Genomic DNA, 18,420 nt, shown 5'->3' on the forward strand with positions numbered 1-18,420 from the left:
GAACTGAAACGGCTAACGAAACATAATTGACCTATTATCGATCCACTATGCTAAATACTAAACGTTATGTACTGAACAACCTAGTTACTATTTTCTCCTGCCTTATGCGTATTGGAAAAGGTCTACATCCAGATATCGAATTTAGAATATATGTATTTCTTAAAGTGATTCCAACGGAGAATTAAACCAGGACCCCGTACACAACTCAGCAGTCCTGACCACTAAACAAAACTCAATACGATAATCTATCATCAATATCAAATCTACCTATCTGTCCCCGACAGAATCTATCACTTTTCTCACATTCCTTTATACGGATGTCACATACGCTGTACAAACAAGTTGTTATCTTAAAAATCACAGCGATATTTTTTCACTCGTTCAAATCACCATTTTTTTATTTTATTTACACAGATTAAACGGAAAAAAAAACAACAAGCAGGTTTAATTAAATGAAATTATGGGACTGTTTAACAAAAATACCTTTTTGCTGTTTAGAAAGATAAAATCACTTCAAGTACGCGACACGGCGGCTTGTGGAAGGCAACGGAAAGACTTTGGCAATATTCACGGCCACAAGATTTATCTAATCGAGCAATAAATCAAGATACAAATTGTCTAAATCGATAAATGCAAGAATTCGCGGCAGTGGTAAACCTGATGATTGATGTTTAATGTGAATAAACATTGTAATATATTATTTTATTCCGTTTTTATTTATTACGTAAACTTACAGAAAATACAATAGATATTTAATGTACTTACACCTAATAAATTATAATACTTCTAACCATTGACAGGTTTTCACTCAACATCTAAAAGTAATTCCACTAAATCGATATCTTTTATTAAATTAGCAATGTTCACAGCGCTGCGTGATCGGATTCCAATATCTTTGTCAATAAAGTAGATACCACCACTTGATACTCTTCAAGGTGTGTGTATTCTCTAAACACTTCCAAACGATAAGAATTAGTTTAATGCGAAAATATGTCTCTTGGGCGTAATAAGAAAGAAATTATAACATTATTAACTAGAATGTCTTCCAGATTCTTAACCGTTTATTTAGCCAATGACTACGTGAGTATCGGGTAAGAAAAGAACAGAAAAAAGTACATAAGAAATGTATCATATGGTAGCAGGCGTCTTGTGAACTTGCGTGGAACACAATCCTGCCTATTTCTGCCGTAAAGCAGTAAAGCATTTCGGTTTGAAGGTTCGGGCAGCCGTGGTACTGTAATACTGAGACTTAGAACTCATATCTCAAGCCTGGTGGCGGTAATACATAATGGTCATACAACCAATTATGGTGTAGTAATGATCTTCGTGACTGATCATGACAGATCGATTGGGGGACTATCCAGGAGCTGGGCCGCCTATTTAACGTTAAGATACTATTAGCTGGGCTCATACCGATACGCACTCGTATATTTTAAGTTCATTGACAGGTGGATCGGCTTGCGAATTGTCATACAATAGCCGCGCAAAAGATCGTCATAGTATTTAAATCTTGAGTTACACGCCAATTTCACCAAAAAAGGTTATCTTCATCGGAACTTCGATTTGAATTAAAATATACAGGTGTAATTTAGTAAATAAGCAAGTTGAAGCTTAATTGAATATATTTATTTTAAAAACTGACTGATGGCTAACTCGATAGTGCAGACAGAGAGTTGAATATGTCTATAAATTAATGAGTGCAGAGGTTTGAGGTTTAGATTCAAAGGTGTGATGGAATAGATTGATTGCTCTTTCTCTGGGTGTTTATTATTTATACATGTTTATATTTCAACATATATGTCTCTGATGCCCATAACACAGGGAATCCAAAATTACAGCGGGATGACCGTGCGTGATTTGTTCACAGTTATTATTATTATTATCTTATACCTTTAAACGAGCAATTCTTGTATATTAATAATTATATACTTATATAATCTGAATCTCGCAAACGGCTCCAATGATTTTCATAAAATTTAGTATACAGGGGATTTCGGGGGCGATAAATCGATCTAGCTACGATTTATTTTCAAAAAATGTTCTATTCGTGTTTTCAATAATCAGCTCTTCCCGACATCTATGGGCGAATAATAATACTATTTTTCTTAATTGAGGGCAACTAATCGCTTTAAAGACACAACAAGATGGCGTTATCAAAAAAAAAACCAAGCAAAGCTCGGTTATCATCTAGTTATGATTAAAAACGAAAAACCCTTTAACAGCAAAACGAATTAAAATTAGTTTCATGGTTTCAGTCGAATATTATATCAGCCATTGTAATAAAATTAATGTATTGTCATCATCTTGTTTGAAGTTAATCGGACGTATTGAAGTTACTGAGTTATTATTATTTTAAAAAAGATTCAAAAAAAGTTATGATAAGGTTAAGCTAATAAAAACGTGTTAAAAAAAGTTAATAAGCCGTTAGTAAACGTTTTTTTTATACTTTATTTAGTACCTTCAGAGATAGTTTACATAAAACATTCAAAATATTACCTCTTATGACAATCAGAAAAGATTCCTCACGATGGTATTCCCTAGTCTTGATTAATAAAAATGTATTTTATTATAAATAGAAACTGCTTTTCAGAGCATCGTGCAGTCGAGTTATGAACGAGAAACGTAATTTTTTTTATTGATCGATGTTGAAAACGGCCACGGAATGTGCCAAAAATAAAAATTCATATAACCTTATAACATTCATGTTGTGACGTTCGCATTGGGAACGCGTGTATAGTTTATAAGTTTTCTTTTACTGCTAACCTAGTGGTTAGCTAATCAGTTAATGGTAGTTTTACCGCTAACCTAGTAGGTGGTAACCGGAAACCCATAGACATCAGAATTTGAATACCGCCACCAATCTTGAGACACTAGTTTTTTTTACTGGCGGTAAGATCTGTTGAGAGTCCGCACGGGTAGGTAGGTTGCACCACCCCGCCTATTTCTGCCGTGAAACAGTAAGGCGTTTCGGTTTGAAGGGTAGTGTAGCCGTTGTAACTATACTGAGATCTTAGAACTTATATCTCAAGGTGGGTGGCGCATCTACGTTATAGATGTCTATGGGCTCCAGTAATCACTTAACACCAGGTGGGCTGTGAGCTCGTCCACCCATCTAAGCAATAAAAAAAAGTCGAAATGTAGCGTTGAATGTCAGTAGCGCCCATCATAGAACGCAGCGCCATAGGTAATTAGATCGGGTGGTGATACGTACCCAATATATGTGTACACAATAAAAATACCTCTCGCCTACAAAAGTCTAGGCTGTGATTAGTGTCTGACCTCGTTCATGACTTAGTCGGAGAGGCTAAGTAGCATATGTGCGATTCTAGCTTAATTCTCTGAACGATTTCCGCGTTGTAGAAACAAACGTTCCGCATTTATCGGCCGTAAACTAGGAGTTCTCACGTAATCAAACACACTTAGTTCTCGGGATCTAAATATTTTTAACGATAATGTTTTGAAAATTGACACCGCAGTACGGGTCACCAAAGATAGTTCAAAAAAAAACAATCATGTTTTAATACGTACAAAATTTTAACTAAACAGAGAACGAAGAACACGGATAGATAAATAGTTTTTTTTATTGCTTAGATTTGTTGACGAGCTCATAGCCCTCCTGGTGTTAAGTGGTTGCTGGAGCCCATAGACATCTACAGCGTAAATGCCGCCACCAACCTTGAGATATGAGTTCTAAGGTATAGTTACAACGGCTGCCCCATCCTTCAAACCGAAACGCATTACTGCTCATTAAAGTCGAATCGATAACCGCCTCTTTTTTAACTCCGTTAAAAACTCGCAGATTCAATACAATTTAAGATTACTTTGCTACTTTACTGAATGCAAGGCATTTTGGAGCTCTCTCGGGCCGATCCCCCGCATAACCTACGCTTATATCTCTGCCATAAAATATTTGTGGGCTCCAAATTAAAAGTGGGATAAGTCTCATTATCCCAAGACGGGCGCTCATGCCTTTTGGTACGAATCGCAATAACAATTTCAATGGCACTGCGTCGTGAGCATCACATTTGACCACTCATCAAGCAAGCAAATCGAATTAACTTAAACGTTACAGTGGTGCATAGTATACTCGTAGCTCTGTCATTCCGATAGAAGCACCCGCTCGAATCGCAATAATAATGACAACGACGTTGCGACGTGACATTTGACCTATAAATAATACATTATTATAGAAAATATATACATACAATAAACAAAATATATACCGTTTCAATATCATATGAAATATATACTAATATTTATATAACAATTATATACCAATATACATACTAATATACTTACATACACATAATACATCAACAGTATGGAAATAATAAATGATGATGCAAACAAACAGCACTAAGAAGATAAGTAGTGTTCCCTTCACCATTCTTTTAAAACAGTTTAAAGTTTGAGCACTTCTCACTGCATCCGGCAGAGGCAGTAGTTTATTTAAAAATTAACAAACAGTTAAATGGCTTTTTTATGAGTATGAGGGAGCTCCGCCCCTCCCTGCCCCCGCCAGGGCTTCGCCCCTGGACCCCGGCTCGGTACTCCACGAGCTTTCGGCGTAGGTAGGAGAAAAAAAATAGTATGTGCACCGCGGGAAAAAAGTAGGACATCTCATCCCGCGTGTTTGAAATTTTACACGCGGGAGGAAACGTCCTACTTTTCTCCCTTGATGATGTACTATTTAAATTATGCCTAAAAATACATTAAATCAATAAAAAAAACATTACACACACTACCATGTATTTGACGCACACACGCATGCATACTATTTATTTTTGTTCTTGACGTCTGTGGTCAAATTGAGAATAGATTAAATAATAAATAATATTTTTCTATAGTGTAGTCTTGGCGAAGTTTGTGATTATAGAAGTATAATAGTCTTTGAAAATAGAATCATAATAGTGTACAAACGTACAATTTTAATTAATTATAGTCGAATTTCGACTACTGCGGGACCACTATTCTCGGCGGTCCGTGCTCGAGTCGTGGTCGAGGCGATTGGCCAACCCCACGTGGGGGCTACGGACCGTCGAGGCGGTTTACCCGGTCTTTGATGACTGGGTGAATCGTGGCGAGGGACGTCTCACCTTTCGTCTGGTGCAGGTGCTGACCGGGCACGGATGCTTCGGGAAGTACCTGCGCCGGATAGGGGCTGAGCCGACGACGAGGTGTCACCATTGTGGACACGACCTGGACACGGCGGAGCATACGCTCGCTGTCTGCCCCGCTTGGGAGGTGCAGCGCCGTGTCCTGGTCGCAAAGATAGGACCTGACTTGTCGCTGCCTGGCGTCGTGGCGTCGATGCTTGGCAGCGATGAGTCATGGAAGGCTATGCTCGACTTCTGCGAGTGCACCATCTCGCAGAAGGAGGCGGCGGGGCGAGTGAGGGAAAGCTCTCCTCACTACGCAGAAACCCGCCGCCGCCGAGCAGGGGGTCGGGACCGGGGTCGTATCCGTGACCTGGCCCCCTAAGAGCTAGGGGTCCCACCCGTTTTGTGCGGGGAGGGACCCAGACGAGGGGTGGCGTGCTCTGCACGCTCACCCGCAATAGGAAGCCGGGTGATGGTAGACCGCGTTCCCCCGACCGCTCTGGGGGAAGGTGTAACGCGGCGCCATCAAAGCGGGCTCTCGGCCCGCTGAACGAGGGAACCGGTGGTCGTTTCGCTGGCGGCCACCGGTCCGGCGTCCGTGGGACGGTGGGATGGATGTAATGTGCTCTGCGTCAACCCTGTCCCGCCGTTTCAATAGCCCCGACTGGGCTCCGGCCCGGTCCGAGGTAGGGCGCCGGTTGTGAGCGGCAGGAGTTTTTAGTGAGGTTCAACTCCCACATACCCCACCTGCCGCGTGGGTGGGGATCCGGCGATTTTCTACTGTAGAAAAAAAAAAAAAAAAAAAAAAAAAACTGCGGGACCACTAGTATCAATAAAACAGCCCAATAAACCGAAATAAACTTTAATCAATAAATTTATACAATCATTTATTATATTTATAAATACCCTCGCCGGTTTTCCGTCCGTACTTCCCCTCTTTCACCAGTTTATCTAGAACCCCAATTGGTTCGAAAACCGGGTTCCCTGTTTCCTTAAGCATGACGGCAAGAATGGATTTCTTCAAGTCTAGACCGGTGTAATCAGCCAGTTCTAAGGGACCCATCGGATAACCCGCTCCTAATCTCATAGCGGTGTCTATATCTTCTGCTGACGCATCTCCTATAAACAAAATCATTGTGATTAGATTATCAAGTGCATAAATACTATTAAATACTCATGTATTCTTGTATGTTGGCTTTTATTGAAGAGGATAGATATAATGCAGTTATCGATGCTTATTTGACGAAATATTGGTGACAAAACTTTACATTAAAAAAAGTCCCCAACTTATTAATCGCTTTATTTGTCTAGACGTTACTACGATTTCAGATTTCTTCTTCGATTTTAAATAAGCTTATGAGATATATCGGTTATTCAGGTTAGTATTTATTGTAATTGCCTCGTAAACGTTTTTGGCGCCCATAAACACAGGGGAAAAACCATTAAGGCCAATTAAAGTTTATTTACTAATTTTGGATCGAAACAGTATTTCTTTCGTAATTAAAACTAATTTTACGGTTAAATCACACGTTTTTTTTTCGTCATTATATGATTTCAGATCTTTCAAATACATTATACATTGCTATGATTGGAAATCCTTATGTTACCGAATGTTTTTGAAGTGGAACTTCTTTAGGGGCGTTTAGAGTATAATTTAACTCGCGACAGATTCGTTACGGCTAGAGAGAAAATATACAATCTAGGAAAAGCGAGAGCGAGAAAATAGACAGAGCGTCTCGCGAACCGCTCGACCGTGGAGAGGGAAAGGACAAGGCGAGTTAGGTCGTTTTTCTTACACATAACATTCGCTATTACAAGAGAAATTTGATTTAAGGATGAAAAATGAAGAAAACCACTATACTGGTACTACACACCGCAAAAGAAGTTTCACTTTTTTCACGTGCACCAAGTTGCAAGCACACCAGTTTTTTTTTCTTTCTAACTAATGATATCGTAAATAGTTTTTACTAAAATGTGTTTATGCTTAGGCAATATTTTATTATCCCTGGTGCCTGTCATTTATTTTGGACGCGCAAAATCATTTCAGAAGCGAACATTCTTTATGGAGTGTACGGGAATTTCCCGCGTAAAAACTGAGATTAAAACATCGAACATTCATTACAAAAGATAAATTGGCTTTAAAGATAAAACCCCTTTCGTATCGTAAACAATATATTTATCTTTACGATAAACTATCATTACGCATACGTATTTCCTGTAAAGTGTGAAAATGTTGCTCATGTGATCTTTCAAAAAAAAACTAAAATAGAAATAATGTAATTTTTTTTCGTGATGGTCTCTGGCATATCATAGATCGGATTTCACCATAAAGTACTTCGATATATTAGGGGTTAAAGTATGAAATTGCCGTTTTATTAGTAATAGGTACTTCGAATTGACATAAAACCTTCATAGTTTGACATCTGTGAGTGAAACTTTTTCAAATGGTACCTGTGAGGTTATTCTTTAAAAAAAATATACTGTGTCATTTTCAATTAGTTGTGTTGGCGTTTGAATATGAAAGTAATGGCCGGCAAAACTTGACACATGTAAGGTTACAGATTTCGAATATTGGAATTATTTTAAATGTTTAAAACAAACAATTGTCTTCTCGTCAGTGAAGACAATGACTTCTCATCTAGACACGGTCAGAGCAACACCTAAGAGTTTTATAAAAAGTAAAATATAATGGTGTAATAGTGTACAAAGTATTTGCAATATAATTATATTAACCATGAAGCAGAATGTTTTTACATAGTTCCTCACCTACAGAACCCAGTCCCCTCAAATTTAACCGTCCAACAAGTTGAATTATGTGATGCACCTGGCAGCTTCATAGCTCCTTAAATTTATATGAAACGCTGAACCCAGGTTCTAGCCAGTTAGTTCTTAGTACGAGAATGAATTTTTGTTTTAGTACCGAGTGGTGTGCTTCAGGGAATTGATAATAGTTCTTTTGTTTTGTCTGCAAACAGTTATTTGGTACTTCTTAATCAATCAGTGATACAAAAACGAAGAATTTATATCTTTGTTCGACGCCCCGAGCGAGGGATACCAGCACTACTCTACCAGTAGCCGGAGATTTGCTTCTATCTATAGTATATATTTGGGCTTATTGTAAATACGCAGTATTCGTGTTAAAGCTTCAAAAACAGTGGCTATATATATCTATAGTCTATGGTAATTTATAAATCTACAGTGGTATTTACGGATGTTCCGTTATAACTACTGAACCATGCATCCGATTGACTTGAAACTTGGTATCAATGTAGACAATACATGTAGTTAATGGATAGGCTAATATTTATATGAGTGTTGGACTCCCTACACCAGTTGCGGGGGCGTTAATGATGAGAACCTTGTGGCGGTGAGAAATAATAATGTTAATTTTAAATGCCCAGCGAAACGGCCGGGTACAGCTAGTGTCATGTATATAATTACTGGGACATGATCCGAGTTTCACCAGCGATCAATTTGGTGTTCGGTGAGAATGAAACACGCTGCATTTTCCCGGGATTAAAAGTAGCTCGTGTCACTCTCCGGTATAAAAACTACTAGTTATACAGCAACGGTTAGTACCAGTTTTGCTATGCTTATGCGATGGTAGTAAAGAAATTCCGATACAGAAACTACTGGTTAGTACCAGTTTTGCCATGCGTATGCGATGGTAGTGTAGAAATACATTCCAAATAGGATTTACGTAAGATCCGCTCTCTGCAACACCGTCGTGGCCTAAAGAATAAGACGCCAGGTGAGTTCGTGTCGAGCGATGCGACCGTGCCGGTGTTCGAATCCCGCGGCAGGTGAATTTTTTCTAATGAAATACGTACTTGACAAATATTCACGATTGATTTCCAAAGTGAAGGAATACTTAACATCGTGTAATAAAAATCAAACCCGTTAATATTATAATTTGCGTAATTACTAGTGGTAGGACGTCTTGCGAGTCCGCAGAGGTAGGTACCACAACCCTGCATATTTCTGGCGCGTAGCAATTACGCTTCGGTTTGAAGGGTGCAGCTACCGTTATGAAAACTTAAATTTAGAACTCATGTCTCGTATAGATGTATTCTAGACTATCATGGAACAGTTGAAGCAATAAGTCAGTATTTGTATGACACCACTAATTGCGACTTAGATCTTTTTTAACATTTTTAAAGTGATCTAGGTATGTTGTTGCTATAAGTATACGTTTCGGCTTGACATACCCGTTGTTGGAGACCTTGTATAATTAACGTGGCATAAGAATTGAGATTAGAAACGATAGCTGGCCGCTATTCTGTAAGTTTTTTTAATGTATCGGTAGATATGGAAAACAATTTTCAGGTTCACTAAACCTAAAAAAAAACAAATCATAAAACAGTCAAACTCCCTTTGCCTACGATTGATGATGCAGTCTTTTAAAGGAGCGCCACACATATTGTATTTTTTTTATATTTGAGAGATTACCAGTGACCCGGAGGCCTTTCCAGTTTTACCAGGACAGGTGGACGAGCAAGGGCTCAGCCGGAGGGGTGGGACTTGTTAATAGCTACCCGAGCGCCTCCGAATGAGACCCAACAGCTCAAGAATCGCTTCGCGAATGAATCTACTACTGGATCAGAATCGCGGTCGAGGTCTGGCTATATTTATTTATTTATTAGGCTCACAATGTACATCACAAGCTAAAAAGATACATAAAAAACACAAGTAAAAAAAAAACAAAATCTGGCTTGCAACATAAGTTATGTGCGCACGACAAAACAAGACATAGTGCTGAATTTGTACAACAACGTTCCTTACAATTGTATGACAAACAACACGATAACGAAAACTAATCTAACTTATAATGTAAGGAAATAATTTTATTCACAATATACAATTAAACAATCAAACACTACTAACGTGGAGGATTTAATATGTATGTATGTGTAACCATTGCATTAGACGCCTTTAGCTCTAACATTAGGAGTAGGAAGGAATCCCGGTAACCGTACTCGTCCGTCGTACCGTGCAGCCTAACCTAAACACCAGCCCGCTGAGTTTCTCGCAGGATCTTCTCAGCGGGTCGCGATTCCGATCCGGTAGTAGATTCATCCGCGAAACAGCTGCTCTCAGGTTGATAGGTCTCCCCTCCTGGCTGAGTCTTTGCTCGTCCACCTGTCCTGGTGAAACTGGAAAGACTTCCGGGCCACCCGTAAGCTTTCAATCACATAAAAAAACGACCTCGACCGCATTGAAATATGCGCGTATGCAATACTGACAGATCCAAATCTGTACCGCACGTCATGTGTCAATTCAAAGCGCGTACGGGTAAATAAAAACCTGAACATAGATTAAAAAAATATTTTTTTTTATTATTCTCAAAAAATACAAAAGAAATCACAATTAATTTTATTTTTAAAAACAGACACAAAGTATTTAAATTCGAATTGCCACACACCCGAGCATGTTTATACTAGAGGGATAAAAGACCACAATATTAACGCAAAATAAAAGATACATCAGTTATGTATATTTGTTACATATGTTTATGTATATTTACAGTGATCTTTATTTATCGAAGCAAACAACAATGAACACATAGTGCCAGCTGTTTCCACATTGCAATCCGTGTGCTTAGTGCGAGTTTTTTAACGTTCTCGATAGCGTAAAAGTTAGCTCATATTTGGATGGAATGGGATCGTTTGCCTACGTTTGCCGCTAGGGGCGCTGTTCCAATTGCATACAAAATTGGGTTAACTTTTACGCTATCGAGAACGTTAAAAAACTTGCACTAAGCACACCGGTATCGCACCATGTTGACAGACTTGCACTTGAAATACAAAATATGTCTAGAATGCGAATCGGATTTGGGCCAATTAAGAAGAAATAAAAAATAAGGAATAATAAATTTAAATTTAGAACAAAAAAAAAGAAAAAAATAGTCAAAGTATCACTTTAGTATTGTTTATTGCATGGAGATTTGAAGGATCTCCACAATCACCTGATGTGAAGTGGTTACCGGTCCACGCATGTTCGTGGTAACAATAAGCACTTAATACTCAACGTGTTTCAAGGTGGATGGCAGCATTTACATTGCTGTTGTCCATGGGCTCGGGCAACTACTTAACACGAGGTAACCGTAAACTCATCCACCGACTGAAGCAAGAAAAGTAATATTTTGTGTATTGTAAATTTTTAATATTTCATAAAATACGTTTGATACGATTATTTAATATTTTCTTTTTATTATCTTAATAACTGGCTGCTTATTCGTAAATAATTAACAACGTAAAAATATTTTAATTTTTCTTATTTAGTTAACATATGTAGTAACAAAAATTTAAATTAACTGTCGACATTCATTTAACTTATACAGATACAAAGTAACAAGATTATATCGAGTGGTGAAGGCTATTTGGTTTAAGCGACATTTCTCTTAATACGCGACATTTATCTTTGTAATTAATTATTAATTAAATAATAAATAATAAATAAATATTTTACTAACAATCACGCCACGTTAACTGGTCCCGTGATAAGTTCATAAAGAACTTGTGTTACAGGTACCAGATAACGGATATAAATGTAAGATTTTTATTATACACATACATATATTTAATATACATCCATAACCCTGGAAAAGACATTTATATTTATCATACAAATATCTTCCCTTGGCGGGATTCGAACCCGCGACTCCCTTATGTAGTGACCATGTCACTTACCACTACACCAGACGGCCGTTTTAGTTTTAGTTTGATGTCAGCATGAACAGTTCGATGTATTTAATTGAACTTCAATTAATTTTACTCTATTCAAATCTTTATATATAAATTTCTTCTGTGCGTGGGTTTTGTCAGTGAACTCCTAGACGGCTGGACCGATTTTGAAATTTTCTGTGTACCTTCAGGTGGATTCGAGAACGGTTTAGATTTACAAATCAGCCCGGCAGATGGCGCTGCAGTCGGTATCTAGGTTATTTATCTTTGCTAGAAATAATTTATATGGCAAAACAACGTTTGCCGGGTCAGCCAGTAACTGAATAAGTTTTTTTAATGATATCTTTTCCATTCTTTTTTTTTATGGTGGTACTTATGACTGGTGGCCCGGAGGCCTTTCTAGTTTCACCAGGACAGGTGGCCGAGCAAGGGCTCAGCCAGGAGGGGTGGGATTAGCTAACAGCTGCCCGAGCGCCTCCGAAGGAGACCTAACAACCTGAGAGCAGCTGTTTCGCGGATGAATCTACTACCGGATCGGAATCGCGACCCGCTGAGAGGACCCGGCGAGAAACTCGGCGGGCTGAAGCATGGGTTAGGTTGCACTTCGAACTCTTTGTTGAGTTCGACGTGTACGGTTGCCGAGGTCCCTAAGCCTGCTCCTGGTGTTAGAGCTGAAGGCGTCTAATGCTAGAATTATTGGATCTAATGGATCCGTAAGGACGTGACTTAAACTTTAAATAGCTCTTGTGTAAAGTTGCAAAAATGTCGCGTAAATCTTCCTTTAATAGCCTTTCAGCCCTCGACATGATCTGTATAATCGTTTGACTCTATGGAGACAGGCCTTGCTCAAGCTGACCTTCAGCCGACTTCGAGATTTTAATGTTTAGGACTTAACACTCAAACTTTTTCGATGCCACTCAACCGAACGTAGAGAAATCGGTATAATATCTCCTGTATTTTACATCAATCGAGTTCTAGCAGCACTAATAGTATTTAGAATATTGATTGTAAAGATGTGATCAATAACGCGACCTCGATTGAATCGAGGTCAAGGAATTTTCCAGGTAACATACCCGTAGGGTGTTGATATTTTTTTTATTGCCCTTGTAGGCAGACGAGCATACGGCCCACCTGATGGTGAGTGGTTACCGTCGCCCATGGACTTCAGCTATGCCAGGGGCAGAGCCAAGCCGCTGCCTACCGCTAATCGGTGATGTATTAATCTATTTCTTATATTTGTACCATCCCTCGCCGGTTTTTATGCCAAGCTTTCCTTCGGCTACCATCTTATCCAACAGCGGGATGGGTTCGAACACCGGATGCTTGGTCATCTCGTGCATCACTTGCAAGACGAACTTGTTCGTGTCCAGACCCGTGTAATCGGCCAACTCAAATGGACCCATAGGAAACCCTGCGCCTAACTTTAGACCTATATCAATGTCCTCCTTGGTCGCGTCGCCTGCAACGGAATCAATCGTTATGACGTCAGACGCATGGTCACTCGATCGTAAATCATTTAAATTTCGAAAAAAATTCCTAATAGAAATGTCTTTTTTTTTCTGAATCATTTAAATTTGGGAAAAATCCCTAATGGAAGTCTTTTTTTTTGTAGCACAGCCTAGCGCATCTTCAATACGTGTGACGTCATTCGGCGCCAAAATGAGCGGCTAGCTAACCACAGATATACTACAAAACAAAGATTAACCATATAATACTATACCGTGTGTTTTGATTATGTGCAAAAGAATAGTAAAAATTTATTAAATAATTAATGATTCGCGATTAGTATTTCGATCAACGTTTTGATTTAATTAAGATCCCCTATCACAAGCCCTGCAGCCACCTTTATAAACATGAAGTCCTAGTTCCATTGATACAATGGCTATTCAACCCTTAAAGCCGTGATTTTCTATCGTTTCGCGCCAAAAATAAACACCCATATGCTTTCGATTGAAATTAGGGAGTTGAGTTTTTCTAGCATTTTCTGATAAATCACCATAAAATCTAAGTAACATCCATATAACACTTGTCCACTAAAAGTCTCAGTAAATGACCACCATTTTACTGAGATTATATATTTCATCCCATAAGATCTCATCTCATTTCATATGATTTCATTTCATTTTATTTCATTTCATAATATCATTTTTCATATAAACAAATATATATAAAAGATTAGGCTGAATGGTATAATACCTTTGCCTATCCCAATTGGAAAAATAAAACTACTACTACTAGAAAATGTTTCATGTAAAATGACTTAAATAAACAAGACATACAAATAGTAAATAAAATAAACCATATAGATAAGCGTGTTTCATTATGAAAGGTCTTCACATGGTTTGTGATCATAGCGAAAATGTATTATGATGATCCCTGTTCGAACTCCTAAACGAGGATACAAAAGTACCTTGAATTAGTGAGGGGTATATATTATTTGTAATTTCATTAAAATGAGATGAAACAACGATAGAGACTAAGCAATGACTGGTACACCAGGGTCAACAGTAGTCAAGACGCTTGATGCACCAGTAACCGAGCAATGGGACTAAAGCGGTGTTCAAATCCCTCGATCACATACCGAGAGCCGTGTACCGTGTAAGTCACGAAGAAGAAATTCGATCGGGTAATAAAAATCACAATTTATTTACTTATATTGCTTAATAACGCCTAGTAGGCATGGTTTTCGGCTCGAAGGCCGTTACGTAATTAAGACTCATAAAAATCTGCTGTGCTTCTCGCCGGATCTAAGTGGATCACGATTACGATCGGGTGGTAGATTCAGCAGAGCACTTTTCTCTTGCTAGGAATAGAGTTAGCAGTCACGCTAACCCGTGAGCTTTACCAGTTGGGTACTACCAATAGTTCTAGACCACACGGATAGGTTCCATCACACTGCCCATTTCTGCCGTGAAGCATTAATGCGTTTCGGTTTGAAGAGGGCGCAGCCGTTGTATTGTTAAAAATGAGACCTTAGAACTCATGTCTTAAAGTGGGTGACGGCATTTACGTCCAGTAGACTCCGGTAATCACTTGACACCAGGTTGGCCATGAGCACGTCCAACCATCAGAGTCATAAAAGTAAAGGAGAAGCTAGAATAGATATGAGACAGAACTCTTGACTGCCTTCCCGTTATTAACTTTTTGTGGACCAGTAACCACATAACCAGCTTCTCTGCAAAAATGAAAAAAAAAGAAACAAGGCATTATTCGCCTGTATTATTGGGTAGTAAGTAGGTATTATAAGACCACATCACCGATTTTAATATTACTTAAATGTCCCACTATTATTATTATATATTTAATCTTATATTGGGACTAGTAAAAACTGGCATACACTATAAATGACGGTAGTCAGAAAAGACATCATCGAACAACCCTGTTAAGAACTGAATCGATCCAAAACCAATAAAACTTGGGCACCCGTTTTCTTGACAGTTACGATCGCCGATTTGCCTGTGCTTTTTTTTCCTACCTATGCTGATAGCCTTGAGAGCCTATTTCAGCTTCGCCCTAACGTTTGTAGGTGAGCTCACGGGGCTCAAGCCGGAGAGTTGCTAACACTGACCCTAGCAAGACCAGTGCTTCGCAGAATCTACCACCGGATCGGAAACGCGACCCACTGAGAAGTTCCGGCAAGAAACTCAGTGGGCTACCTTGCCTGTGCTAAAATCTAGTTTCAGAACGCGGGAAATAAACAAATGCCACAATCTATTCTCACCTCTTTCGTACATCCTCAACGCTTCAGCACTGTACGGAGCTAGGATCCTGTTAACAACGAATCCTGGAGTGTCCTTACAAGTGATGCAAGTCTTGCCCACAGACTTGCCCCACTCCATCATGGCCTGGTAAGTGTCCTCGGAAATGTGATCGCTTTTTATAACCTCCAGGAGTCGCATCACTGGTACTGGATTGAAGAAATGGAGGCCTCCGAACCTGATTTCGAGTATTACTCAATATTTAGCATAATAGTAAGAGTGAGACTACCTTTCATTAGTCACATACCTAACTGAAGGTGAAAAAAAAGGTGTCAATTAACGTAATATTTATTGAGAAATAAGCTTATCCCACAAAAATGCTCTCAATGGATTCACTAATGCCACTAATGCTTCTGTATGTAATTTAATAAAATAAGCAAATAAGTAAATAAAAACTTTAACATACTTATCTTTCCTTTTGATGCCCGAGCCGATAGCGTTCACTGATATTGATGAAGTGTTAGTGGCTAGAATTGTGTGCTCAGGTGCTAACTAAAAACAAAAGATATACCTTATTATCCACACTATACAAATATTATAAATATTAAAGCGTGTTTGTTTGTCCTTGTTTACTTACGTCGTAACGAAGCAATGAATAGACATTTTTTTTTAATTAATAGTTTTCAGTCAGGGACATAGACTAGCTTTTATCCCAAAAAAATATCTCATTCTCACAGTAAACGAAGTTTTTAGTCACCACGCCAGTGAACCCAAGTCTCTTCTATTGATATTGATATTACGACCTCATTTCTCAAGGTGATCGACGACATAGTCGCATCTGTAGGCTCTGATAACGTTTTGTTTTATTGCCCGTGCAGGCAGACGAGCATACGGCAGAGCCAAGTCTACCGTTAAGTACTCTCCACAAGCCTCGTTTAAAGAAGGACATGTCATAGTGCCCGGGAAATACTGAGGAGGGGAGCTTATTCCAAAGCCGGATGGTACGTGGCAAAAAGATCTATGGAAACGCACTGTGGATGAATGCAGTGGCTCCAGGTAGTATGGATAACTTACTACGGTATGATATCTCAAACGATTCCTTGACAAGTTTGACAAGAGGAAGTACCTGCAACTGGTAGGTATGTATGTTCATCCCAATATTTACAGTTAAGCAATTAATTATTATTTTATAAGAATAAAGACAATATGTCTTACCTTGTCAAGTTTGTTGAATAGATCCTGCTTTATGTCCAGCTTTTCAACAATGGCTTCGACAATCAAATCCGCATTCACACTGTCTTCAACTTTCGTGGATATTTTGATCCTGTCCAGGGATTCTTTGACGAAGCCTTCAATTTTACCTGGATCATCTTTGTACAGTTTCTTGGCTACCCTGCCTAAGTTGGCTTGGATACTTTTCTGGGCTTTATTGAGTATTTCCGGCTCTAAATCTACTATGGTCACATTCTGGCCAGCCTGCGCTGTTACCTTCAGAAAAGAGTAGTTATGAGAACAAACAGTACAATGAAGTTACTAGCTTTATATAACTATTGTGAGACTTCATTGAAGATGTGTTTACGCTTAAAACAGGGTTTTTTTTTAAATATTTTTTTATGTTGATTTTCACATTTTGGCATGTGAAAGATTTTTGTTTACCTAGTTAAGTTCAGATCAAAATTGAAATAATTTCATTTGTCATTAATAAATATAAAATTTTATCAATTAATTTATTTGTTCTAATAATTAAAACATGATTTAAAATTGAAAGTTAATAAGCTAAATTGAAAGCTACCTTTTCAATAATCAGGTGGAAAAGAAGAAAGAAAACTCTTTATTATCATTTGAAAGATACTTTCAACAAAATTGTTATGAAGAAGATATTTTGAGTGGGTTTTGATCAAAGATTCTCAGGATATGCTGTTCAGAAAAACAAAACAAGACAAAAAAGATACAACATTGAAGTCTCAATTACTTTAGGCACTCTCTCTGGTACTTTCTAAGCGGTTGCTAGTTGGCTAATTTAGGCCACATAATGAAATGCAGTCATGGGAGTTTACAACTGGTTGTACAGTTCTTAAGATAGGAGTAAAGGAGTTAGATACAAAAATAGGCAAATATACTGCTACACCGGACGAATGAAAACAAAGTAGTAATTTCAGTTAGATTCATGGCTGGATAGATTTATACTGAGGATTCTTATTTCAATAAAAACATTTCCTCAGTTTTGTGTTGTACTAACACTTTTTCATTTTATGTTATTACTTTTAAGATATTAACTTTAATGAATACATAAACATACAGATTCTCTTTATTTTTTGTTTTGAGATTCTCAAGAGAATGACATGTCACTTTTTAACTTTACAATGATGAAGAAAATTTATCGAGGAGTGAACTGTTATTTACAAAATCTTCCGTTTGATTTACTATGTTGATAATTAGATTAATTTGCATTTTGAATCATGCACTATAAAATTTCCGAAATACTTTATAAGCTTTTTAGGTTACCTCATTATTTAATTTGAATTATGATGAAACACCAAACATTAAACCTGCGTAAAATTTCTGAAATCTTGAAGCGAGTATTAATTAAAGAAAATTTAAACCACATATAGACCAAATTAACTTTAAAAAATCTACATCACTTACCTGAGCGATTCCTGAGCCCATAAGGCCCCCGCCGATCACTGTAACTGTTTTAATCGCATTCTGAGAAGTAGAAATCGAAAATTTCCGAGTCAAAACGAAAATTTTATTCATCTTCAATTTCTTCTTATCGTTTCTAAAGCCGGCCGGTAAATGACGTGTACAGGTGCAAAAATACTAACTTCCCACTCAAGTTGAATTAACATAAATCAGCAGTAAAGCAAGTACAAAGTCCATATATGTTGATAAACATACGATAATATTGTTATCATTTGGTAACTCTTAGGTATTATGGAC

The 18,420-nt window shown here is 38.0% G+C and overlaps 2 protein-coding genes and 1 non-coding gene across 6 annotated transcripts in view; all 3 read right to left on the reverse strand.

Moving 5' to 3' along the window:
• Positions 1-18,420, reverse strand: part of LOC101740910 (inositol polyphosphate multikinase) — a 31,445-nt gene that overhangs the window by 12,633 nt on the left and 392 nt on the right. The window contains exon 1 of one of the 4 annotated variants that reach the window (XM_012688495.4): positions 484-1,086. The exons of 1 other annotated variant lie outside the window; for it this stretch is intronic. The gene's annotated coding sequence lies outside the window, so the exon portion shown is untranslated. Of the gene's footprint in view, positions 1-267; positions 1,087-18,420 lie in introns of those variants that run through there. 2 more of the 4 variants (XM_062674834.1, XM_062674836.1) reach the window with 2 other exon arrangements.
• Mir2775b (microRNA mir-2775b) lies at positions 4,600-4,677 on the reverse strand. Its single transcript, NR_107427.1, has one exon. It is a non-coding gene; the product is annotated as a microRNA mir-2775b (primary transcript).
• LOC732951 (3-hydroxyacyl-CoA dehydrogenase) lies at positions 5,938-18,346 on the reverse strand (the record flags this gene model as incomplete). The annotated part of the gene is given in 5 exon segments (NM_001046949.1): positions 5,938-6,218; positions 15,504-15,718; positions 15,947-16,032; positions 16,696-16,968; positions 18,127-18,346. Coding segments are annotated over 5 exon segments (921 nt in total). The 3' UTR covers positions 5,938-5,982.

The sequence above is a fragment of the Bombyx mori genome, chromosome 3, assembly GCF_030269925.1.
Source record: "Bombyx mori chromosome 3, ASM3026992v2".
Lineage (NCBI taxonomy): Eukaryota > Metazoa > Arthropoda > Insecta > Lepidoptera > Bombycidae > Bombyx > Bombyx mori.